At 42.6% G+C, this 27,141-nt stretch overlaps 1 protein-coding gene across 3 annotated transcripts; it reads right to left on the bottom strand.

The window, feature by feature from the left end:
• Positions 1-8,569: 8,569 nt before the first annotated feature.
• On the bottom strand, positions 8,570-26,725 carry lpin1b (lipin 1b). 3 transcript variants are annotated; one of them, XM_079647029.1, is made up of 20 exons: positions 26,511-26,725; positions 18,905-19,108; positions 18,416-18,511; positions 16,133-16,419; positions 15,148-15,255; positions 14,934-15,057; positions 14,564-14,843; positions 13,964-14,057; positions 13,677-13,861; positions 13,499-13,592; positions 13,201-13,270; positions 12,527-12,619; positions 12,370-12,428; positions 12,133-12,271; positions 11,772-11,920; positions 11,237-11,323; positions 10,889-11,041; positions 10,666-10,780; positions 10,453-10,556; positions 8,570-10,370 (listed from the first exon to the last, which is right to left on the bottom strand). In XM_079647029.1, the coding sequence occupies exons 2-20, from the start codon at positions 19,094-19,096 to the stop codon at positions 10,196-10,198; spliced, it is 2,604 nt and encodes an 867-aa protein (XP_079503155.1). In that variant the 5' UTR covers positions 19,097-19,108; positions 26,511-26,725; the 3' UTR covers positions 8,570-10,195. The 3 variants fall into 3 exon arrangements, with proteins under 3 accessions (XP_079503155.1, XP_079503154.1, XP_079503156.1); XM_079647028.1 differs by lacking the exon at positions 26,511-26,725 and adding an exon at positions 26,271-26,497; XM_079647030.1 differs by lacking the exon at positions 26,511-26,725 and adding an exon at positions 21,716-22,785.
• Positions 26,726-27,141: the final 416 nt, after the last annotated feature.

Below are 27,141 nucleotides of genomic sequence, written 5' to 3'. Positions count from 1 at the left end.
TCAAATGTTGGCAGTGCTAAACATTGCCAGACCAAAATAAATGTTCTTTACAATCTCCAGAAGATGTTGGTCGGGAGGGATAATGGTCTGTTTTTAAAACGCTTTCTAGCACGTGAAGACTGTAAGAGTTGGTGAGGTCCTGATAATTTATTCCGGGAAATTACTCTGACCTACTAATTGACCTAACCAAAGTTATTGAGTGTAAGTTTACTGCTTGGCTCAGATCCACCAACGTCAGCAAGATCTCACCTCTATTAACTCCCCGAAGAACCAGGTTCAATTAACTGCTGTTTCAATTCAGACAACTCTCTTAAATCTGTTTAAGCGATCCCGAAGGATTTTGATATCAGTAAATGAGGTGTGGTCCTACCTAAGTGAGAGTGTGGCAGGGTGGAATCTTACCTTTGAAGCAGGAGAGGAGAGCGCAGATGTCTTTTAAGTTGTCCCAATCCAAAAGGTGGGATCAGTTTATTTGAAGAAAAATAGGTCCAAACTAATACAGGGTTTTTACCTTCTCTCTTTACAACATTATAATCATACTAAAACTATCATGCTGTGATCATGTTCTAATATGAAACCTTAATTCACAGTTTTACATTTATTACCATAATTTGTAACTTCAACTGCCCAATTCAGTTGTGATTTTTATAAAATTGTAGAGGTCTTATCTCATAAAAGACCGGTGTTAATAAAAAGCTCATTCAAACTTTCTTTCACCAAAAACAGTTCATTTTCTCATTTCAACATTATTGACATAACATTCGACCAGACATATTCTATGGCTATGACATAACCACCTTTTTGAGGCCTCAATGTATTTCTCCTTAAGTCCGGAGCCCCCCACCCTGTGTACTGCTGTGAGAGGAGAAGGAAGAAACTGCCTACTCTCTTATCAGAGAGTAAGGCATAAATCATTACAGGCCTTACACTCAATTTAGCAAACCACTTGTGTTTTGTTTATACTGTAAATATAGAAAAACCTAAAATATGAAGCATTTTAATTGTGGGTTATACAAGAATATAATTGATTATATTTGATTATAACTAACTTTCGTTTTAAGTACTGTATTCAACATACTATGAAGATCTCAACAAGACCAAGCTGCCCATCACACTAAAGCTTTGTAAACATTGAATTGAGACACCACATTACCAAAATAATTCCCAGCTTGGGCAAAATGAAGATGAACATTAGGCAAAAAAGACCATAAGCTTGTGTGGATATATCGTATATAAAACATAATGTATTCATTTCAGGGGATAATTGTTGCTTTGTGTCTCATGTTTCTTTTCATTCACAACTTGTCATGTCTCGCAAATTATGTTAGTTAGTTTTTGTCTTGGTCTAGTGATTTTCCCCTTTATTTTTGAATAGTAACCTTCCCTCTCGTTTCAGATACTCTGACCTCCCTTCCTTGTGTGTCTCCCACTCCTGTGATTGTCGACCCCGCCCCTGATTGTTTCCACCTGTTCTCCATTACCTGGTGTATTTATTGTCCTCGTCTCCCTTTGTCCTGTGCCAGTTCGTTTCGTTCCTTGTGACTACCACCAGCATTAGCAATCCAGGATTAACCCCAAGCAGAGCTTTGAGCCACGTCTTGTTTAAGTATTTTTGTTGTTCATGCTCCTAGTGTTTTTCCTCTTTAAGAGTGATTTTGTTTTTGTACCACTATCGTTGAGCTTTGGTTTGAATAAAACCTTTTTTTTGTTAAATTCTGTGAGTTGTGCATTTGAGTTCATACCCGTTTAATCAGTCGTAACAGTACGAACTGGCCTAAACATGAACCCGGCCGACTCTGAACAGCTGAGAGCAGCGCTTCGCTCTCAGGGAGGCCGCCTCGCTCAACAGGAGGATCAGTTAACGGCCATCCAGCAGGGAGTATCACACGTCACAGACAGCCAGAGGGAGTTCGAGTCATCTGTTACAAACCAGATTAACCACCTGGCGGGGCAGATCCACCACCTGCTCGCTCACCTCAAGACTGAGCCCTCACACCCACCTCCGGCCGGACCCGAAGCGAATGCGGACCCGGCGCCCGCTTCCCACACCGTGTCAATCCGCCTGGCTCCGCCTGAGAAGTTTTCCGGGGAATCCCATGACTGCCGTCCATTCCTGGTGAATTGCAGCTTACATTATAGCCAACTACCGACAGCCTTTCCCACGGAGAGATCCAAGGTGGCTTTTATGATTTCCCATCTCACCGGACGAGCGGCGGCGTGGGCTACGGCTGAATGGTCACGTGACTCGCCGATATGCGAGTCTTTGGGACAGTTTACGGACTCCCTGACGAACATTTTTGACCACACGTCCCCAGGCAGGGAAGCAGCTCGGGCTCTTTACAAGTTAAGTCAAGGAAGACGCAGTGTGTCAGACTACGCAGTGGAATTTCGCACCATTGCGGCCGATAGTGGCTGGAATTCTTCTGCTTTGTTCGATGCCTTTATTAATGGGCTTTCTGACCCTATTAAGGATCAGCTGGCACCCTTGGATCTGCCAGTGGAACTAGACTCTGTCATTGCCATGTCCATAAGGATTGATAACAGACTTGCTGAGAGGAAACGGGAGAAGGACAGGGCTGCACTACCCTTTTTCCACCCTAGAGGGCACTCCTACTCTTCTCACTCTCAGGAGACTGCCATGCCACGTTCCTCTTTCCTTCCATCCCAGAGATCAGCGTCACCCAACAAGGCCGAGGAGCCAATGCAGCTGGGACGTGCCAAGCTGTCCACGGAGGAGCGGCGGCGCCGCCTGCTGGAGGGAAGATGTTTTTACTGCGGTCAACAAGGTCATCTTCTCTCTGGATGCCCGGTAAAAGACGGGGCTCACCAGTGAAAGGGAGGGCACTGGTGAGCCGTCTTTCCACGGCAGACTTTCCTCCCCGCAAGTTGACCAACATAAAGGTAATCTGCCATGAAAGAAGTAACTCTCAAAAAGTGTTAATTGACTCTGGGGCTGACGAAAGCCTGATGGATTGGGGATTAGCTCATGAACTGAGACTTAATACTGAACTTTTGTCGTCCCCTTTGAAAGCCAGTGCTCTGGATGGCAAACTTCTATTTCATGTCACACACAAGACCGAACCCGTCACTATCATGATTGATGATCATTGTGAACTCATGTCGTTTCACCTGTTTAATTCTGCTCAACATCCTCTCATCCTAGGTTTTCCCTGGCTAACCAAGCATAACCCCTATGTTGATTGGCGGTCAGGTAAAATTAAGGGGTGGGGGCAGGAGTGTTCACAGGATTGTTTTAAGTGTGTGGGAAACATGGCAGTAGGAGGGGTTTCTGGGGAATGTAGTACCGATCGGGTTACTAATACTCAACATAGCCTGGACCGCAAGAATCAAACCCCAGATTTAACTTCTGTTCCCCCCTGTTACGATGACCTGGCCAAGGTATTTTGTAAAGTGAGCGCCACCTCCCTTCCTCCTCATAGGCCGTATGATTGTGCCATCAATCTGTTACCTGGGGCTCCAATTCCGAAGGGTAGGTTATACTCCATCTCGGGTCCGGAGAAGGAGGCTATGAAGGAGTACATTGACACCTCTCTTCGTGCAGGTCTGATCCGCCCGTCTTCCTCCCCGGCTGGGGCGGGTTTTTTCTTTGTGGGAAAAAAGGACGGGTCCCTTAGGCCATGCATTGATTATTCTCCTTTAAATGACATTACGGTAAAGAACAGGTATCCTCTCCCCCTCATGGCTACTGCTTTTGAACAACTTCAAGACTCTAACATTTTTACCAAGTTAGACTTGCGTAATGCCTACCATCTGGTGAGAATTCGTGAGGGGGATGAGTGGAAGACTGGTTTTAACACACCCACAGGGCACTATGAGTATCTCGTCATGCCATTTGGTCTCACCAATGCTCCAGGAGTTTTTCAAGCACTCATTAACGATGTTTTAAGGGAGTTTTTAAACCGTTTTGTGTTTGTATATCTTGACGATATTTTAATATACTCACCTGACAAAGACTCTCATGTTCACCATGTACGTCAGGTCCTCCAAAAACTCCTGGAGAACAAACTGTATGTGAAGGCAGAGAAATGTGAGTTTCATGCTAAGACTGTATCCTTCCTAGGCTTTATCATAGCTCCTGGTCTGATCCAGATGGACCCGGCCAAAATCAGTGCGGTGGCTAAGTGGCCTACGCCAGACAACCGCAAGGGGGTGCAACGTTTTCTAGGCTTTGCTAACTTTTACAGGCGCTTCATCAGAAGTTTCAGCGCCATTGCTTCTCCCCTTCATGTTCTCACGTCCCCTCAGGTGCCTTTTGTATGGTCTCCTCAGGCCGAGGAGGCTTTCCGCCGTCTCAAGGAGAGGTTCACCTCAGCCCCCATCCTCATCATCCCCGACCCAACTCGTCATTTCGTTGTAGAGGTTGACGCCTCAAATGAAGGGGTGGGGGCTGTCCTGTCGCAGCGGTCCAAGGAAGACAACAAACTTCATCCCTCTGCCTTTCTCTCCAAGAAACTCTCCTCTGCAGAGCGGAACTACGACGTGGGGAACCGTGAGTTGTTGGCGGTAAAGATTGCTCTGGAGGAATGGAGACATTGGTTGGAGGGGGCTCAGCTCCCTTTTATAGTGTGGACCGACCACAAGAATCTCGAGTACATTAGGAAGGCTAAAAGACTAAATTCTCGCCAATCAAGATGGTCTCTGTTTTTTAACCGTTTTAACTTCACTCTGTCTTACAGGCCGGGGTCCCAGAACGCCAAGCCGGATGCCCTGTCCCGTTTGTTTGACCCCGAGCCGGTTGCCAAGAAGCCTGAATCCATCCTGCCACTGAACCGTGTGGTAGGGGCGGTCACTTGGCAAATAGAATCTGTGGTGAAGCAAGCTAACGGTGAGAGCCCAGCACCTAGTGGTTGTCCGCCAAACCGTCTGTTTGTGCCTGTTACTGTACGTCCACAGGTCGTCCATTGGGCTCACTCATCGCTGCTCACCTGCCATCCTGGCGTCAAGAGGACCATATTCTTTATCAAGCAACGTTTTTGGTGGAGATCCATGGAGCGTGAGGTCCGGGAGTATGTGGAGGCCTGTCCTGTCTGCGCCCGCAACAAGACATCCTCCAGGGCACAGATGGGGCTGCTCCAGCCGCTTCCGGTTCCCAGCCGGCCCTGGTCTGAGATTTCCGTGGATTTCGTCACTGGGCTCCCAATGTCAGAAGGTAACACCACCGTACTCACGGTGGTGGACCGTTTTTCTAAGATGGTTCATTATATTGCCTTACCCAAGCTGCCATCTGCCAAAGAGACGGCAGAGATCATGATGACTCATGTGTTCCGTATCCATGGTTTCCCCAAAGATATTGTCTCAGACCGGGGTCCGCAGTTCATCTCACGCTTCTGGAGGGAGTTCTGCAACCTCATCGGGGCGTCGGTGAGCCTGTCATCCGGTTACCATCCGGAGTCCAATGGCCAGACCGAACGCCTTAATCGGGAATTAGAAACTGGGCTCCGCTGCCTCAGCTTCCAGAACCCTTCCTCCTGGAGCAGGCATCTCACATGGGTAGAGTACGCCCACAACACGCTCCCCACGGCCCCTACTGGGTTGACTCCCTTCCAGGCTGCCTATGGGTATCAACCTCCTACCTTCCCGGACCTCGAGAAGGAAGTCACAGTCCCGTCCGCCCATGCCCTGGTTCGGCGTTGTCACCGGATCTGGTCCGCCACCCGCAGGGCTCTTCTAAGGAGTGGGGAACGCATGAAGGTGGCGGCAGATCGGAAGCGTCGGCCAGCTCCGGAGTACAGGCCCGGCCAGAGGGTCTGGCTCTCTACCAGGGACCTTCCCCTTCAAGGGGTGTCACGAAAATTGGCACCTAGGTTCGTAGGCCCATTCCCAGTGGCCAAAGTAATTAACCCTGTCTCTGTTCGCCTTCGTCTCCCCAGGTCTCTGAGGGTTCATCCCACCTTCCATGTGGGACGACTGAAGCCGGTAAAGGAAAGCCCCATGGTTCCCGCGGCCAAACCCCCTCCACCCCCCCGAATGCTCGACGGCGGCCTGGTCTATACGGTCAAGCGCCTGTTGGCGGTCCGGAACAGAGGCAAAGGGAGACAGTTCCTGGTTGACTGGGAGGGTTATGGACCAGAGGAACGCTCCTGGATCCCATCAAGATTTGTTGAGGATCAAACTCTCATGAATGACTTTTTTCGCCAGCACCCTCAGGTTCCTGGGCCGTCAGGAGTCGTCCCTAGAGGGGGGAGTACTGTCATGTCTCGCAAATTATGTTAGTTAGTTTTTGTCTTGGTCTAGTGATTTTCCCCTTTATTTTTGAATAGTAACCTTCCCTCTCGTTTCAGATACTCTGACCTCTGACCTCCCTTCCTTGTGTGTCTCCCACTCCTGTGATTGTCGACCCCGCCCCGCCACCTGTTCTCCATTACCTGGTGTATTTATTGTCCTCGTCTCCCTTTGTCCTGTGCCAGTTCGTTTCGTTCCTTGTGACTACCACCAGCATTAGCAATCCAGGATTAACCCCAAGCAGAGCTTTGAGCCACGTCTTGTTTAAGTATTTTTGTTGTTCATGCTCCTAGTGTTTTTCCTCTTTAAGAGTGATTTTGTTTTTGTACCACTATCGTTGAGCTTTGGTTTGAATAAAACCTTTTTTTTGTTAAATTCTGTGAGTTGTGCATTTGAGTTCATACCCGTTTAATCAGTCGTAACACAACTGATCGTCGCACTGACTTGCTCCTCTGCTGCCCTCCAGTGGCCACAAGGCACAACATGTACTTTTACATTACAGCATGTAGCTCCAAACCACACAAGTATTTCCTTCTGAAAATGCACTTTACTAAAGCTCTAAACATGGCACTTTAAAAAAAATATAAACTATATACAATACAATCAGGAAGATAGTACAATACGAATGCTCTGATAACAGTGAGCAGAGATGCATTTTGATGTGTGGGCATAATGTACAGGGTAATAGTAAAATGACTGCCACAAGGCCTTTCTGTGACACTGAATAGGAACAGACCACAGCTCTGATTTAGGAGATCTTGCTGACCAACAATTGCTGAATAGGTTTGACAAAAATAATCTTTAAAATAAGATTATGTTTCTCAAAATAAAAAGAAACGATGTGCCTCGTGTAAAAAAACTGCAATCCAGACTGACTCTTTTGACTTTTTTAATGTCACACCAGCAAAGCCTTGTACCCAGATGCCAAATTACTACTAAGCTACATTTGAAACATTCAGCACTTTTCTATAACTTAGAGGCTGTACTGTCTGCTGTTCAGCAACAGTTAAGGAGACTGGCTTCAAAAGGGAAATGTACCATCAAAGTGTATGAATAATGCATTGTTTCTTTGTTAATAAAGTGAACCATTATGTTGCATATATCACAAGCACAACAAGGACTTTCATTCACAGTAAGTGTACATGGCCAAAGGCACGTTAACAGAGTAACAGCTGAACAGTGACCTGGTTCAATAAGATGTAATATCTCAGTTGCCAAACACAAGCTATGCGAGATGCACAAACTGAGTCAAGAATAATAATGGAAATCATTCCATGTGTAATCAAAACCGTAGTTGGCGTGGACAGTCTTCATTTCCATCATTGTTGGGCTCTCCTGAACTCTAAGAGACAAAGATAATGAACCCGTAACTTGCTCCTGATTGCCTAGCGATTAGTGCGAGTGTTAATCTTCTTCTCCCTTAGCAGGTGCATGCACTATATGAATGTTTGTATCCTGCTGTTCAGCTTGACTTATGTCAAAGTCATTTGAGGGGTCACGAGAGTGGAAAAGTGCTATGTCTTAGGTTTAAATAAAGTGTGTAGTGCACAATTTAGGCAAAATAACAATTAGTGTTTCTGTGCTAGTCTCTCTTTTTTTCCTCAAGGACTCATTAAGGATGAGGCCTGCTCAGATTACTATTTTCAGCAGCCTGAAATTCGACTTTTACCAGTGTTATACTGTTCTTCAGTACACATTTATGGTGCATTAAGGCCTATTTGACATGATCATTTTTGTATACTTTCTTAACGACCTCTCGGAGCCAATATTGACCTCTGGTACATGTGTCAAACTACTTTTCAGATGAGTTTTCCATCATTTTCTAAATGTGGTGATTATTCTTTCTTTTAATTATTTCAACATTTTAATTGTTTCCTTTAAAAGGCAGTCCATATAATACTCAAATAATTAAAATACAAAAACATCAGGTATAAACAAAGGTGTTTTGAATTGATGATGTGAATGGCCCCACTTCACTTGAATAGTTTTGATAAATGGAAAGACTAAATGCTATTTTATGTGTTGAGGAAATGACCCTATCTTACTATGACGCTTCAAAGATATGATGACTTACAGAACATGATGCATTGCTTCAGATATTTCTACCAAACAGTAAGTAAAGGAGTAAGGGAAATGCAACATAAAAATGAATCCAACTGAGCAGTACTAGGTTAACTCAACTGAGGTTCTGAATGCACGATATTTGTATACAGTATTTTCACTCTGGTACAACTTTTACTTAAGAAAAGCATCTGAATACTTCTCCCACCGCTGTACTCATGTGAATGAATAGTTGTCCTGCAGAAAGTTTGACACACACACTCGCTGCTGTACCAAGGCTTTTTTATTGAGTTAAATTACATTTAACAGTGAACCGGTCAAGAGAAAGTACGGAGGTTCATTTGTACATTAACAAATTATTGATCATTTTGTTCACAGTCAAGGTAAATATAATAGGTTTTGAGGCTTTTCTTTTTAGCTCTTTCACAGAAAGAATAATAAAGCATTACAAACTCACTTACTCAATATGGCAATACTGTGGAGGTGTTCACTGATACACAAGGCAGGTCAACATGATTACAGCTCCTGCTCATGTACTGTATATGACCTCAGGTTATCTGTGGTATTATGTAAGAATTAAGGATCACTTTTCAATTGTCTGAGGGTTTCCAGACGTGGGTTTTGTATTAAAAACAATGGGTTATGGATTATATCAGTATGTAATCAGATGAATAAATAAGATATACTTAATGGCATGTATGGAATAACATGAGGTACCAGTGACAGTAACATAGACTTGTTTTGTTATCTGTGACCGGATACATTTATGGGTGTTTGGTGAAGGTCACCATAAATGTGATCACTGTGATTTCAATAGAAAAATAAAAATGATTCTTCTCACAGATACTCTTGATTTTCTTTTTTGGAGGAAAAAGACAATTGTTATTTTGACCATTAAAAGGGTTGTGCTTTTTGTTTTCCTGTCTGGTCACTTTGCTTCAACAATACATATTCATTTTAAAACCATATTCATAACATCACCTCTGTCAGGATAAGTCAAGTTACAGTTACATTCATTCATTTTTTCATTGTGCTCTGTTATGCTTCTGAAGGCTGGACACTACAGTCAAAACCTTTAGAGTTTGGGCTATTTAGCTTACATTACCTTTTGCTATGACATTTTTGGAAAGAAAATCCTAAATACACATTTAAATGTTTATTTCATTTTATCTATTTTCATCTGCCCATGTCTTCTAAATCCACAAAATTCCACCATTGGATAAAGTGCCATTTGCATATTTAAACTTTTCAGAAAACTCGTAATACTGAAAACTTGGATGGGAAGTTTCATTATGATATCCATTAATTGAAATGTTTTTCCTGTAGTGTCTCCCTTCAAAAACACCTAAGCCTGACTTAACTGATTTCTTTTAAACAAAATAATAGATAACATTATATGTTGCATTAAAGTAAGTATCAGCATGCATGTATATATATATCTCTGCATTTCCATGCTAAGGATCTGTAACAGTCTCAATCTTCAGAGTAAGAAAATAAATTCTGCATCTACTATTTGGCACAAGTTGAAATAACTCGCTCTCTGCTGTGGTAACAGAGTGGCTTTGTTCTGTTTGATGCCATAAATACATTATGTCACTCTCCACATACATACCTCAAGGTCTAGCTACTGAAAGAATATCAACACTCACTCGAAAATGATATATGTACTAAGCTGCCTGAATAAATTACTATCATTTCTCATATACATACAACTAGTCAGAAAGCTACGGAGGCCATCTTTCTCATAAAAGTGCGCTTAGATCCATCTTGTGTTTTATAAGAGTTTTCACAGCAGATTTAACAAGTGGCCCCTGCTGTGCCCTCAAAGTGCTCCATCTTCTACAAAAAAATAAAATCACACACATGTCATTGCTCAGCGGGCCACGGGCGGTCAGCTGCTGGGGAGCGGGCTCTGTGGAGGCGTAGTGCCCTGAGGCTCCACCCGGGGGAGCTGCTGCCTCCAGTAGGTGAAGTGGCTGTAGGTGTCTGAGCAAGGGAAGTCTGAGGAGGAGGATCGCATCTTCAGGGGGAACACGTGGTCCACCACCTCACCCAGACGCACGTACCTGAAGAGAGGAAGACGCAGAGTGAGATCTTTTTCTGGAGTCATTTAGATGTTAGAATATATATCGTGAAAATGGGACTTACGATGAGATGTTGGTCTTGGCATGCTCCTGCACTAGCTCGCCTTTTGGGTTAACGGTGAAAATCCTGTTCAGTGGCACCCCGACTTCTTTATAGGAATATACATCCTGCGGAAATAAAGGACAATTAGATTTACATCTATAATACACCGTGCAAAAATATCAAACCTCGGATAACCTTTAAATGATTTATGAGTTTTACATAAAGTGTGTGTACCGTTGGTCTGTTGCCAAACGCTGCATAGAAAGGCTGGGTGTTGGGGTAGAAGAGGTTCTTGATATCGTTGAGACACTCCACCTTAAATTTCTCGGGTTTCTTCTCGATCACCTCCCTGTCACACACAATCACAAATCACAGTTCAACAACCCTCGAGTGCTTTTTACCTTCTTACAAATGGTGACATGACTATAGATTGATTGTGTCTTTATGTATGTGAGACCTGTGCAGAGCTGAGAAGAGGCTGCTGGGGCTGAGGAGGACGGGGCCAATAGGAAGCATGGTGCCTCTCTCGTTGACCCAGTGGAGGTAACCTCTGGTCATGTCAGCCATGCCGATAGCTCGAGCGGAACAGTACAGGAACTTGTAGCCATTTCTGACAGAGTGAGAGAGGAAACAGAGAGAATATGCATGTGTATTAATAATGATCACTTGTTTTCCTTTCGAGAGCTTGGTTTTGGCATTTCTAGTATAAAATATATACGTAACTTTAAACTATATTTACGTTTTATTCTTTGCTTTGATCCAAACAAATCAAGATCTGACATTATGACAGTAACGTGATTCTTACTGGCTGACTTTGTGGTAGAGCTGTGCAATGCCCTGGTGGGTCCAGTCCTTCCCCAGTGTGGGCAGGATGTGACCCAGTGTGTCCGACCTGGAGACAAACACAATAAGACACAAGACTTGTGTAAAAGGCTTTTGCTTATTATTAAAAAAAAATGTACATCCAAAATAAATCATGTCAGAAGTTCTATGCACAGATATTGCTTTGAACAGGCAGTTTCTCATCCGTACCTGACTGGACTTCTGTGTCGTCCTCATGTAAAATAACTCTTTAAAAGTAATTAACAGGTTGAATCATGTTCCCTATATTTTATAAATGCCATAAAATATGAACTCACTTTGGCTATAGTGGACCAAGAGGTGATTTTATTATCTGTTTTTTCTTTGTTCATCGATACATAACTGTGTTTCTGTCAAATTTGATATATTTGGACTTTCAGATGATGTGTTTATAAACTAACCTGAACTGTGTTGTGGAGGTAGCTGTAAAAGTGTTTCTATATGTATGTATTCATACACTATGCTTATGTATCACTGACCTGGTGATGGTTCCATCTATGTCAGAGATAATGATCTTGTCGTCCCAGTTCCAGAGGTAGATGGTTCCCTGACAGCGACACGTCCCCTGGTACTGAGTGGTCACGCTGAACACAACATCGTTAGGACCCTCCTGCAGCTGGAGGGACATCTGTTGTGTGTTTACAGTGTGTGTGTGTGTGTGTGTGTGTGTGTGTGTGTGTGTGTGTGTGTGTGTGTGTGTGTGTGTGTGTGTGTGTGTGTGTGTGTGTGTGTGTGTGTGTGTGTGTGTGTGTGTGTGAGGGAGAGAGAGAGAGACAAACTAGATATAATACATGGAGGTAACAATTAATAACAACAACAAAAGTCAATGTCTGCACTCACCAGCTGCTCTGATGTGAGTCTGAGTGTTTTCTTATAAGACACGCCTCCTGGTGTAAGGCCTGGCTCTGATTGGCCAGGTGCAGAGCTCTGTAAGGCTGCCCTGTGGTCTTCATCACTGGAGGAAGAGTCTTCTTTGTGTCTGGCGTTAGACAGGTGGACAGTGTGTCAAGGGATGTTCAATCTTTCCCTGATTTAGAGGATTTATTCTTTGTCTTGTATCGTTTGCTGGACTCTCACCTGCTAGACATTTTCCCGTCCTGCTCATCATAACCGCAGGCCCCCACGTTCAGAGAATCCTGTACGAGGAGAACAAGGGTTAATGTTCTTTTAAAATCGATACAAATATTGTTGGAAAAAAGTCAACTTAATCATAAAGGAGATTAGAAGAAATTACAGATTTGGCGCTGCTGTTTCTGCCTCGCCAGGAGAACCACCACCTCCCTCCTTTCTTTGGCATCTTCTCCTTCATAATGTTCTCCACTGCAACCTGGAGAGGAGCACACACAGCCCCAAAACAACCACAACACAACATCGTAAAAAAAAACACGCTTAAAAATAAAACGTAAGCCAAAGCAGAGCAGTAAATCAAAAACAGTAACGCGGAAGCAGCAATGTGTCTGCGGTTGGAATGGGGGGAAATGAAGCTAATTTAAAACCAAGCAACAAAGAGAGCTGTTTCGGACATACAGAGCTGTAGCCAAGCACACCAGTCAGACAACAGAGAAGAAACTCAAAGGCGGAGTGGATATAACTTAGGCAAGAAGACTAATGCATGGATGCAACAAGGGGAGGGGAAGGAGGGGAACACAGAAGAGACAAAGTTTAAGGAAATGCATTGGATGTTAATCACACAACATAAAGACGTAGATAACATAGGGTTTATGTTGTTAGGTTTATAAATCCCACATTAGGAACTATGCAATGTTATGATCGTAACATTAGTAGTATAGTTGCATAGGCATACACGTATGCAGCATGCAGTACCCCTTCCAGTCAAAAGGGGGAGTGGTATTCATGTAACACAACCACCTGAGTCATAAGTGTCTGTGCCCTATATCAAATTCCTACCTTTGGCAGCGGTTTCTGAAAGGCCTGCAAAGCCAGCATAAGTGGAGCCGCAGAGCTCCAATTATAGTATCTGAAGGAGAAAACAGAATATATTTTTATCCATTTCATTACCGAAGCAAAAAACGTTGGCAGCCAGATGTCTTTGCAAAAAACCTCAAGCAATCCTGCACACCCTGCAGTCTTTGCTGTAATACCTGGCAGTTAAATCCATACGACGTAGTGCACCGTAAACTGCTTATAGCTTGTTGTTTTACTATATTTACACACGTTTCGTCACTGAAGCAGGGGGAAGTCTTACTTGGAGACAATTTTCACGACCAAGTTGGGGTCGTCGATGATGGAGGGGTTTTCCGAAAACTGCTGGTAAGAGATCATTTTCTCGTGGAACCGCTCTGTAATCACACACATATTGCATGTTCAGTTTTCCACAGCTTATTTAAAAAAAATGTGTGACACCTGCTGTGTCGGAATCCTACCATTAGTGATCTCCCTGTTGTCATTGAGTCCTCCACACAGAGAGATGGTGATAGTTGGCATGTCCGCCAAAGGGTCGCAGTAGCTGTCCACTCCGCTGTCCCCCCCTGAGCTGAGGGACTGTGGGGACATGCTGCTGCCGTGGGGGCCGGGGTCTGAGATGCTGCGCACCGCCACAACACCGTCACTACAGCGGAGAAAAGACCCATGAAGTATTGATAAGCTCCGCTGTACCGATGTCTCTGATTGAGTTTAAGTTATGGCTGTGTGTTTGCGTGCTTCTACGTACCTCTTAGGGAAATAAAGGGCCGCCACTTCAGGCTCGAGGTCTGTGATGTCATCCAGGTAAATCCCATCAGACCCAAGATGGCAGCTTCTCTTGTCTGCAAAAGAAGAAGTACAAATCAATTAAAAATAATTTAGTACTTGCTTGGGTTCATCCATGAAACTATTTTTCTTTTTTGGGGGGGGGAGAGGGGGGGGGGGCTTATTTCCATTTTTTTTCATTTCCAGAGTGGGGGAGCGTTCTCTTCATAATATGCAGAAAAGTTCATGATTAGCTTCATCAACAAGAAAAATAGGCAGTATGGTTGATTTCATTTAGGAGAGTATGTCCTCAAAATGTGTCATTTTGACCCTCAAAAACAATACATGCTTGTTTTTTTACAGCCATTTTATTTTTCGCTGTAGCTCAGCCTGATACAATGCATGACATGATATTGGGTTATCCAGAAAATATTATCTAAAAACAGTCAATTTTTGTGTGATTTTAACACCAATAACTAAATGACCTTGAGCTGTGCAGAACAAAAAACTGAACTGCTGTTGACAGCCTAAAGCTCAGGATGAATGGAATATTTGACTGTGCTGTTGCTCTTCAAGCTGTCACCTTTTCTCTTGGATGGAGAGTCGTTTTTTCCTGGTGGGAGAGGCATCGTCTCCTCCATTTCAGACATCTGAGCTGCTACACCTCCGGCTGTCATGGCCTCAATCCCAACTGTGTCCCCATTCGTCTCCTGTGGCATCATCAGGGTGAGTGCTGATATTTCAGCGCAGGGTCCACTCTGTTCCGTCTCATGAGTTATCACGCGGAAGTGTGTGCTTTCAGAGACTGGAATGGTTACCGGGCAAACTGACGGGTGGTTGGGTTTCTCTTGGAGGAAAGACGGCTAGAAAAGCAGGATAGAGGATGACACTAAATGACTACAAATAAAAACAGTTGTTCTTTCTGTGCATGAACAGTTTACATTCTCAGTTACCTTGGCAGCCTGCGGGAGCTCTCCCCACGCCCAATGCATGGCTGGATCCTGATTGGCTGCGTCTGACGGCTTGGTCAATAGCTCAGAGTCGCTCTTGGGAGAAATGGGACGAGAGTTTCCAGGACTGTGTGAAGAAAAGAGGATACACCGTGAGTTACAGAGCTGTTTCTTTTGAATAATGACATGTAGGTGTCATCATGAGTGAGCGAAGCACCTCTGAATGGGGCTCCAGTCTCCATCTGAGCGAGTGTAGATGCCAGACTGTTTGAAAGAGCTGCCGGGGGCAACTGTTGTCTCCTCTCTTAAAACGTCCCGAGAAGTCCTGAACACACAAACAAATACTGTAAATATATCACTGAATAACACAAATGTGCTTTTTTATTTAATAATGTAGTGTATCTTCTACTTTGTCACAGTAACAGTATGTCATTTTGCTTTCTCTTTAAACCCAGACCTTCAGAGATCAAGCCTGGACTTAAAACACACCTCTTGGAGCTACAACGCTTTATTAATATAATATTAGTTTTTCTTTGACTTCATAATACCAAAATAGGGAATTACTTATTAGCTCTTATAGCTGCATGTTGGCATACTGTATGTACATGCAACATTCCTTAACAACAACACACACAGTAAGGATAGTTTCTCATTTCAAATGCAAACTCTTTTGTTTTTCCACGGCCGGAGAAGTGGTTCCCTTATGTTCTTGAGTGTCTTATCACTTATCTGTGTGTGTGTGTGTGTGTGTGTGTGTGTGTGTGTGTGTGTGTGTGTGTGTGTGTGTGTGACTCTGATTCTCTTACAGCTGCTCTCAAAGCTAATTTAAGTGTTAAAACTTTTTTAAAGGGGCCCTATTATGATTGTTGGAGTGTTCCCTTTCCTGTAGTGTGTGTACTGTGTCATAAGTTTCGCTAAGGCTTAAATCCCTGTGTTCCCCCCAGAGGGAGTTTCTCCCCCACACATTCCCCCCCTGCCTAAAACACCTCCATATGACTCCTTTGTTTACTTCGGGAATATAGTGACATCACTATGTTACACTCTTCTATTGGCTAGAGCTCCAACACATAGTGCGTGATAGGCGAAGGGGCGGGACATCTTTAAGCTGTTTATGAACCTGAAATTGAGCTTAATACGCCCCCTTTAATTCCTTTTTTCCTCCCATTCCCTTTTTCCCTTTACCTCTCTGCACATGTTCTCACCTGTTGCTCCCTATCCCCGTCATTTCATCGGAACTGATGTCTATGGTAAACATGTCCTCGTCCTCGGAGTAGTCCCCACTGTCCTCCCTCCTCACACTGTCCACCCGGACCTTCCTCCTTCTCTTCCTCCTCTTCTTCATCATCCCATTGCCAGTCTCCCCAGCGGCCCCCGTGGAGCCCAGTGTCTGTATGGGGGGCCCGGAGCCATTCCCCAGCAGGGAGGAGCTCATCAGGAGGGCCCCGTCCGACAAGATGGGAGAGGTGGCCAGGTAGGAGGGAACCACTTCCTGCGAGAAGTCACATTATGGCCAAAAAAGGCATCATTTCATATCTTTGAGACTACCATAGGATTGGTACTAGATTTAAAACACCAAACAGCAACACGATTGAAAGAATATTATCATTAAAAATCTGTTTGTCACATCCACGCCAAACTAAAAGTGAAAAGTAAATATTATTTTCTTATTTAAACAATGAAAAATTAAATCCCACATCCAAAATGTCTTCTCTTGCATTCACCCTTACAGTTTCTGTAAGCAGGTTAAAACTAGATTTTGGAATTTTGGAACAACTCCAACTAAAACACGACTCTACTCTTAGTGTTTTGCTTTGTTTTGATTGGAGTCGAGGTGTGTAAACAATGCCAAACTGTTTGCAACCACTTCTGCTGTGAGGGAGACTCCTAGCCAACCAAAAACTAAACAGCCAATCCAAAACAGATTCATTTCTGTGAAAGGAGGCCAGTTTTGAAAAAAAACTCCTTCTAGGAAAAGAAAAGGCTTTCCAGGAGGGTCTCCTGGAGTTAGCGAGGGGGAATGTAGACATGTGGAAAGAGAGGGAGGAAAAAGTGAAGTGTAACCACATCATTTGTGGTCTGAAACTACAAGTTTTTACTTTTCATGTGCCAAGAACTTCCCCCCCCCTTTCTCTCCCAGGCCTGGGAATCTGACACTAGGGCTGAACGATTAATTGATTTTAAATCGAAAACGCGATTTGAAATGATGCGATTATCAAATCAAAAGCCTGCGATTTTATTTTACTTTTTTTGTTAACATTTTTGTTGTTGTTGTTGTTGTGTGTCAGTTATCCACACCATTCAGAAGTGCTGTGCTCCACATGTACCAGCCGTTGTTAATCAATCAGAAGTGGCCCATCATGTTTTTGAAAGTGCCTGCCCTTTCCAAATGGCTCCTAGCTGGTTTGGAGAAACAAACCATCTGAGTCAGGTTAGTAATGCTCCATCACATGTTTTACATCTATTACAGGGGGAATCTTAAACTGAAGCTTGATTAAAGCAACCCAACGGAAGTTTCATGTAAGTTTAGTTCTTTCACTCGTAGCTCGGGCTGCGGGGGTGCTAGAGACGGGAGCATGTTGATGCGACCTTCCTAGCCGGAGATATGGCAGCATTTTACAATAAACTTCCGTTGGGTCGCTTAAAAACAAATATCGCAAATTGAATCGCAATCGAAATATTTGTCAGAAAAATCGCAAATTAGATTTTTTCCCAAAATCGTGAAGCCCTATCTGACACCCCTCTGGGCTTCTCTTTTCTGGTGCCGGCCCCCCAGCCTCAGTAGTTCACCGACTCTTTGTATCTACACACATCCTCACGTGTAGACAATTGTGTAGAAATATTTTGATAACGACAGCACACGTGACTTGGCTGTCATGGAGATGGAAAAACTCTGCTTTCCAAGAACTGAGGAAAAACAGCTGTTGAGTTTCCATGAATTTCAAGTTGAGTTTTGAATGGCTCCCATGGGCCACATAGAAGTAAAACAAGTATAACCATGTTCAGAAAGAGGAAGGTATTTCTTACTACAAGTTTTCAACTTGTCACCCTTTAACTATTTCTCTAACAACTCCATTCACCAATAAACATATTCTACTTGAAAGCATATTTATTTGTCAGGACACTGGAGTCCTGGTTGATCCTCAGTCATTATGACATAGAGGTTGATTTCGGTCAGAAAGCCTGCACTCAGGACTCATTTGCCCGCTGATGAACACAGGAATGCTGTTCATCCAAAAAGGATAGGAAGAATTCCTGGCTGCTTTTCCAACCTATGAACACAACGCCAGCTTATTCAAACTACTCCAGTATGAGAAAACGGATGGTTTGGATAACGCTTCTCGGTTGTAAACATGGGTGTGTCTGGGCTTCAGGGGGTCGGGAGACTGATGTTTCTTTTTCAAATTGAGGTCCGCAAATTAACAGATGTTACATTTGAACCAAGCACATTTTTAGAAAGCTGTTTGCTGCAGTTGTGTCATGCTAACCTGATCATTTTCTGTTTCTTGCACAAAGAATGCTTCTCCATTGTCCCCAAGCTTCATGTGTAGATTCACTGGCTCTCCATTGATCTCCATGTCCACCTGGCGGTAAAGAATGATCGTTAGAAATACCAGTTTCATTTCTATAACACATTATAAACACAGGCAATTCAGTGTGCTTCACATACTGTACATAACAACAAAGAGAACAGCCATGCATACAATAGTATTAAAAGTACTAAAGATATGTATTAATCAGAGGGGTGATAACTGTAGTTAAAATATAACTCTTTTAAAAATAAAATTCTAAGTACATAAAATTGAAAAAATCATTGAAATAAAAGTCAATCACAGAGATATAAAAATGGCTATATTTTGTGCACATCTCATCTTCAGTTTATTTCCGTTGCATGCAGAATAACAGCTGACTTCAATCAGAGAGCTTCTCAAAGGTTACAGCTCTCTAAATGCGACATCAAAGGGGGCTCCCCTCACCACTTTCTCCAGGGACCGGAGGACTCCCATCTTCCCGAAGCGGACATGGAAAGGTGAGCACTGCAGGGATCCATCGGGCTGCCTCACTACGATGACGTCGATGCAGCCGGACAGGGTGGCCGGGTTCAGGCCTCGGTACAGCTCTTTGACCTGGACGAACACCTGGCCTGCCAGCTGGCCCACGTAGTTCATCGTCTGACGGGTCTGGTGGAGGGAACATTGAAAGAAGGGACGAAATGAATGACGTTAAAACTGTAAACTACATCCAAACTTAAATGCCTGCATTTGCTGCTTGAAGGAATATGTCACCACTAAAAATGATCATATTTCTAGCAATTACTGACCTTGTGTTACTTTGAATTTGGGAAGAAAACTTGGATTTTATAGCATGGCTCGATAGTGAACGAAAACTAAAAAAATAGTTAATAGGGTGCGCCTTTTAAAAACAGTAAAACTATCAAAACCTCTATTTACCAACTCTCACATAATTGGGCAGAATCAACCAAGTCTCATTTATCCATTCATTTGTATCCATCACTTTACAATTTAGAACACTTCCACATTGGAAGTATTACACACATTTTCTCGATTCTTCATTCACCGTGAAGGCAGTGACACAACAAGTTTTCTTCAAGGTAACAGTGGTTGAGAAATGGATATACTAATGTTCATTTTGGGGGTGAAGTATAGCTTTAATAGTTGGATCACTAAGCCCCACGACGCTTCCTCAAACTCAGTCAACTGTTATTGGAGGAGGTGTTTATGACCCGGCCTCTGCAGGGCCATTCTTCAGTCCGTCAATCAAACCACTGCTGACGTACGTACGACTCTTCCTCTGAGGGCATGGGGTGAAGTTATTCTAATATAATTATCTGATCTGAAGTCAGATTTGGAGCTGCACTGTCTAAGGAAAGAGGACATGGAGGCTGGTTCCTGTTCAGTGCTCTTGTCATTTAGTTTCTCCCAGGATGCATTTGGCCTACACTCTGTAGAAAAATCCTCTTCTCCCCTTTTCTGGAAATCCTATCCGACTGCTTTTCATTCTGCAGCCCCCGACGACAGAGGTTAAAGGACAAACCAAGTTAGAACAGTCGATTACTCTTGTTGAGATTGTGATGTCATAACTGTCCCGGTTGTTATTTGGCTGAGCTGAGGCGTCACAGGAAATACTGAGAACACGTAGGCTTCCTGAGACGCGAGTGAATGTCAACAATGTGAATGTCCACTTAAGGTAAAGGATGCCGTTACACAAGAACTACACTGAACACAATTGTCTGAGTGTGTCATAGTTTAAACAGTTAAATAGAAAAGGTAAGCAGTGATCACATCTGTGTGAAGTTCAGTCCTCAAAGCTCTCCAAAACGTATGTTATTGAGGGAATCCCACATAATCAAACAGATATATTCCACATGTTATAACAGTTTGGGATATTCTACATTTCTGGAACTATCTTATCCGGTCAAACCACAACACACTATCCTGTTGAAGCAAATTATCTGAGTCGTTTCTGAGAAATATTTTTGAAAAATCCAGGTTTTCCCAGGCTTTAAAGCATGTACACACAGGTCCCCTTAGTTGTATTGTTTAGTCCTCTAGCTCATTACGTAATCAAGACTTACAAGCCGCTTTCTGTTCTTACATTACTGGAACAAGCAAAACAAATGCTTCAAGGTGAACATGTTTCTGTAATGTGTTTGTCTCTATCCTCTCAATAAATCAGTGACTACACTAGCTGTGAGTCTAAATCAAACCGCTAAGTGCATCAGGTGAAGTAAAGAAGGTAAGGAAATGAACTAAAACCATCTAAGAGTATGTAAGCTCATCATTTGCATAGCTTTGGAGACTCCTTGGGGTTTGCAAAAAGAGAAGGGGGTCTGCCCTTGACTTAGTTGGCACTGGGCCCCCAAAATGTTGCAGCAACAGAACAAATAATGCCACCATATCCCCCCTTCCCTCTGAGTATGTGAACACTAGAACAGACTCCTTGCAGAAGAACAGGAGAGCTATTTTTAGAGCAGCTGATGAGCCATAACAATGTCTCAGTCTTGAAATTCCACTTATAGATGACCTTAACTCTCTTTAAATATTCATTTCTGCTTTCACTGAGACATGTAGTTACAGAACAAACTGATTTTCAAAGCACAATCATTTTTGTGTGAACAATGCCACATCCAAAAATACTTGTTCTTGTTTTATAGATGAAAAGAGGAACACTGACAGAACTGCATGGTTTCAAAGAAAGTTTAGTAACGGAGCCCTTGGGAAATCCTATTTAAAAAAAAGACAGTGTTTTATGTTTAACTGTGGTGTGGTCATTGGTTTAACGGTTTTACAATCTGCTGTTTCCTTGCAGGCTGGTTTCTGGTTGGGACACTCAGCAGATAAGGTTTTACAGAGATTGTCTTTATTTTGTACTCATACTACTACACTCACATAATCCATCACAATATTATGTGCACCCCTTATAATCATTTAAGAAAATAAAATCCTCGACCTTTAGCAGATAGGTGATGAGTGGAGTTTAATTAAAAATATGCATACAGACAACATTACCTAACACCAATCTGCTACAGTTTTCCCAACTCATCCACACATTTAAAGGGACTTCTAATCCAAATCCAATAGATGTAGGTAAAAAGCTGACTCACAATATCCTGACAGTGCAAATCGATCATGTTAGAAATAAATTACAAGTGATGAGAAGCCAAAATAAAATGAGTAAAAAGCAGTAGTAACAGATATAGTATAACACAAACGAAAATGACACATACAGGCAGGTGCATTCAAATACATTATAAAGCAGTCTCCTACCTTCTATAGCTGATATGCTGACAGCCTTTACCAGCACATTGAGCCTGCCGTTCCCACAGCGGTGAATGACAGCTCAACAACACATCACAGGAGCCTCCTTCCCTGGTAGAGGTGATGTCTGAGTGTTTTATAAGCCCTCGACTTGCTGTCACCGACTTACAGCCAGAAAAAACGGACTATTAAGTCAACGCGATACTAATTTCTGCCTCTGACCGCCTCTGTTTCTCTCGCTCTCTCAGCAGCAAGGCTCGACAGAGGATGACATCATGCACATCAAACCCGCCGGCTGACCAATCAGCGTCGAGCCGTTGAGTTGCCAAACTCATCGTTTCAGCTGCCACAGTGGCAACACGATTACAGCTACTTGTTTACATTTCTCCTGACAGTTACATGGTTGCGTCAAATGTATTATTTCTATTCAGAATTTGTTTTTTTGGTTATTATTGTACGTGAAAACCATAGGTGAAAACAAAAGCCACACATTATGCTTAATTAGTCCACAATAAACTTGTCATAGGCCTAGTGTATTCAAAAGTTTGTGAAATAGGGCAACAATCTGTCTAAAACAAAAACATATAACCTATGGTTTATGTTATTCATGTGAAAAATGTATACGAGATGTTAAATGATAAATAAGAACAACATTACCACGCTACAATGTCTCAGTTTAAAGAGCTCTGGAGGAAGCAGCAGCTACTGTGTGTTATGACGGCGGGAAAACGTGGATCTACGTCATCGTTTGAAGTCTCCCAGTCTGCTGCAGTGAGGTGATATTTCGGACCAATCACAGGCCTGCTTCATAGGACATGCCATGTGTAGTCTGAGACCCTGTATTGAAACGGTGTGTCAGGAGTATGCGGTTAACTGGTGGAGTAATTTTGATGAACTCAACACCAGCTAAATCTGTTCTTGTATTAATAAAAGCGAGGCATATTTCAAATGCACAGACGCACACTTAAATAGGCTAAGAAGCACCAAATAGGACCTATTTAATAGGTAATAACCTGATAACACTGAGCAAATATATAAAACATTGAAATAAATTGTATTGGCATTACAAGTTACATTATTGCCAGTTACTTTCTATTTATCTACCTGTGTGTAAGTTGGAACACAGCCAACATTTTTGACAGACATTTTCAGAGTTTCCTCATGGAAGACCTCACTACAGCAGCTCATCTACAAGCGCCACTTCAGTGTGTGTGTGTGTGTGTGTGTGTGTGTGTGTGTGTGTGTGTGTGTGTGTGTGTGTGTGTGTGTGTGTGTGTGTGTGTGTGTGTGTGTGTGTATGTATGTGTGTATGCGTGTGTGTGTGTGTGTGTGTGTGTGTGTGTGTGTGTGTGTGTGTGTGTGTGTGTGTGTGTGTGTGTGTGTATGTGTGTATGCGTGTGTGTGTGTGTGTGTGTGTGTGTGTGTATGTGTGTATGTGTGTGTGTGTGTGTGTGTGTGTGTGTGTGTGTGTGTGTGTGTGTGTGTGTGTGTGTGTGTGTGTGTGTGTGTGTGTGTGTGTGTGTGTGTGTGTGTGTGTGTGTGTGTTGTGTGTATGGGAACTAATTGTTTTTTTCCCAGAGTCTATGATGCAGACTTTCTGGGCTGAACCAGAGAGAAAAGAATGTGTGTCTTTGTGAGGGTTTTTCCACCACAGTCGACTAACGCTGAGCTCTGTTTGTTGTTATCTTGTGGGGATGTTGTGTGTACTTTTGAAATGTTCACAATGTCATGTTCACACTGAAATTAAGGGGAACATTTTAAAAGATAAAAACCAATCCAAAAAACGAATACCAACTCATACATTTAACCACTTGAAAATGTTTTGAGTAGCAAATAGTGCATGTTACAATGTCAGAGTGGTGGTTCTTAGCACTGCTTCAGCTGTGTGTGTGTGTGTGTGTGTGTGTGTGTGTGTGTGTGTGTGTGTGTGTATGTGTGTGTGTGTGTGTGTGTGTGTGTGTGTGTGTGTGTGTGTGTGTGTTTGTGTGTGTGTGTGTGTGTGTGTGTGTGTGTGTGTGTGTGTGTGTGTGTGTTTCTATTTGTGTGTATGTTGCATGCAGGTTCAGCATGTTCAGTTTCACCACCAGTGTATTGCATGAGAAATGTGTTTAGTGACCTGTTGAACTTACACCGACCTGCAGCCACAGCTGACATTAAAGTCTGAAAATTAGATATTTGTTTTCCTGGTTCATAACAACCCTGCCAAATTTGAATGATAAAAAAGATTGCCAAGTCTGCCAACTTATGTTTTTTAAACTGTGAAATAAATATTGTAAGATCTACCATCTCACTGCTGCGCTCTGCTTGCAGAATGTCAATGCAAGTTCACACAAAAAACACTGTTAACTTGAATTGGGATACCATTAGGTCATAATTGTGCTCTTTAAGTCACATAATGTGTTTCGATCAAATATGTAAAATGACTTTACGTGAACTATAAGCATTTTCCTGAATGTATAGATTGGTGCCTCCTTTTACTGTGTAATAAGTTACGTCAAATGTACCATCATGTGGTTTACACTTTTGTCCTTTAACCACGTTTAATGTAAGGGATTTCCAGTGAAATATATAAAATGTGTGTTCTTTAATCTCTCATTTAGACTGGCCTTTTCCCTCATTTCTAAGGAAGCACTTCTCTCTTTTGCAGCTACAAGTTAATTCATCACAGTACTGCATTCATAATTGACAGTGTACCAAACAACTTCCTAATTTGCGACCCTGAAGGTTTCACATAACAAAATAACAACATGGACTTAATTTACTTTTTTTTTTAAATGTAACATTCAATTACAAATAAGATCCAGTAATAGTCCTGTAATAACTGTACGCATGATACATACTGTATTACAACTGTAGCACTGGTAAGCCCATTCTGACACTCTTAAGTCTGCAGACATCCGTCATTCTATGAGTGTTACTGAGTTTGCTAAAGGATATATGAGCCTTGCAGCTGGCCTAAGACCAGCTTCTAAGAATGAGCTGCCCTGCCAGGAAGAACTGAGCACAGCCGATGTACTCTGGACACGAAACAGCATATGATAGCAATTTCATGTATGGTCGGTGCAGACAGTGACCCCTATCAGGCTACCACAAACAAGTTGACATAAGACTCACTAAACCATCAGCAACAGTCATCAACAGAGGAAAAACTAAAAACATCGGCAACACAGAGCCCTCAAATATATTGAGTGTTTATTTTTCATGCATTCACACAGACGTATAAGTGGCCTAATTTGGTATGCTACCTGTTGGTTGACCTTATGTAGCCTTGCAACAAAAAAAACCCACCCTTTCTTGTTGGGGGAGTGTCTTCACACAAGTTTAAATTAAGGATTTAAGAGTCGGAGGCTATGAGCTGACTGCTTGCACCATGATACCGCAGCAGGGCAACCATTTCTTTACTCTACGTTTTTATACTTGTCAAAAATAGGTAAGGGATTTTTGGAGTGTATTCTTTAGAATCTGGGGGAGAAAAAATCAAGCCAACACCTCACTCATTTAAAAAAAAATCATAGCCAGGGATCACAGCCTACTTCCAGGTTAAAGGTTTGCAACTTTATGCAATGCAATGGAATAACACTGACAATCATTTTGAAATGAATGATTCACCACAACGTTGAGTAACTCCTCACAATGTTCCTTAAAAAACTGGTCATTCTGTTTGGATGTCATTTCCGTTGACTCAGCAGGGGCACATCGCCTTAACACATTCGTTGCATAATCTTTTTGCACACTTGCTTGATATCGAGTTCTCTGATTGGATCAGGCTATTGTGGTCTGAGAGTCATGAGACCGGACAGAAACATTAGCTGGAATTTAGTAAGTGAGATTATGAGTGTAGAACATACTCTTTGGCAAAACATTGTTGCTGTTATAAATTGCAGAAAACAAAGCAATAGATGTTATATTTATGAATGACTTGTCTAAAATTAATACAATACTCTCTAACTACCGCAGATATCTCCTAATTTTTACCCCATCTAGTAAGTTTCAAGGTATAATTTTCTTGAAACATGTTGGTCTCATGCAACGTGGAATCCCTTCTTAACAAATAACTAAATCTCAGAAATCCACAGAGGTGAGAAGATTCCCTGATCCATCAGGCTGTCCTGCCAGCTCGCTTCATCCCTGTACCTTCATGTTCCCCCATGCACCCCCTTTTTGCTTCTCCCCAAGTTGAGTCAGAGCAGATCGCCTTACAGGGGGGATTAGTGAGATACATATCTCGGGTCTCACTGTCTCTGCTGTCCTAAGAACCAGCTACATGACTCTATACATTAAAATGCTACAGATATGAGTCTAATTATTTTATTAGGGTTCAGATTTAATTAAAAATTAGTTTTAAATGATGAAACATATGCCTTTATTCCTCCTCTGTAGTGATATAAACACACACGTGCTTGAATACACTTCTCTCCATTCATTCTGTAAACTACAGGCATATAAAAGTACAATCACAAACCTTTTGTCTTGAACATCCATTCATTGTTCTTAATCAAATCTATTTTACCCATAATTCATGCTGTTTTATCCACATATGCAGATGATTTAAAAACTACTTTACCCAGCTCCATGTGTTGTCAGTGCTAAAGTTCTCCGCAGTTTCATCAAACTCTTCTTCATCCTCTGCTGATATCATGATTCCATTGTGTTTTAATCCCAGTTGCAGTTTTCTGTTTTTTGGTATCTCTAAACAGACGTTTATGTATAAAATTCCACAAGTCTTGGACTCCTGTCTTCACACTGTGAGCATGTCAAGTGTCTGACTGTCATGTGCAAGTGGACAGCGTCTTAATAATTTTACCTGGGCCCCCTGGTCAGAAATCTGAGCCTGTCACAGAGTGGTCATCGTCCATCAGACCATCTGACTTCTTAAGGACTTGAGGAGGGCGGGACACCTGTTAGGATTGTTTCTCAGAATGTTCGTCTAAGTTGACTTTAAGTTGAATTACCCTGGCAGAGAGCTCCCTCTAAGCATGCCTGACAGTTTTTCAATGTGTGCATTTCTCATTAGTTAACACTGACTGTGACACCTGTTGTTGCTGTTGACCCCATGTAGAGCACAGGCCGTCACTGACATTCAGAACATATCAGCACCTGTCACATGGGCTGAAGTCCAAGTCTCCCTGGTACCCGGGGACTCTTCCAGTGACTGCTGTCATGGATATGACGCCGTTGCCACTGATGTGTTTGAACTGGTGACCTTTGGTTTAAATGTGATAGGCCGGCTGATAGCTAGCCACCATGGCTGACGTGAAGCCTTTTCAATGTGAGTGTACACTGCCATCAAGTGGTCACAAAAGGGAAATGCATGTAGAATGGGAATTTAGGGCCTGAAGTTGCCTTCACTTGCTATATTTAAATTCCGATTTACAAGGACTTACTAAAGTTCTTAAACTTCATGTGTTGGTTTGTGGTAGAAAAATCCAACTAAA

Source organism: Notothenia rossii, assembly GCF_949606895.1.
Source record: "Notothenia rossii genome assembly, chromosome: 8".
Classification (NCBI taxonomy): domain Eukaryota; kingdom Metazoa; phylum Chordata; class Actinopteri; order Perciformes; family Nototheniidae; genus Notothenia; species Notothenia rossii.
Note: the sequence above shows the minus strand (reverse complement) of the source record. Positions and strands in the feature narration are given on the sequence as shown.

What these genes read in the sequence shown, in the direction of transcription:
- lpin1b (XM_079647028.1), bottom strand. Translation starts at nt 26,345, where the DNA reads ATGATATCAGCAGAGGATGAAGAAGAGTTTGATGAAACTGCGGAGAAC. An exon ending in AGCTCCCGCAGGCTGCCAAG is followed by an intron (nt 14,844 to 14,933) that starts GTAACTGAGAAT and finishes CTGCTTTTCTAG; the next exon opens with CCGTCTTTCCTCCAAGAGAA. An exon ending in GACTCACATCAGAGCAGCTG is followed by an intron (nt 11,921 to 12,132) that starts GTGAGTGCAGAC and finishes AACACACAACAG; the next exon opens with ATGTCCCTCCAGCTGCAGGA.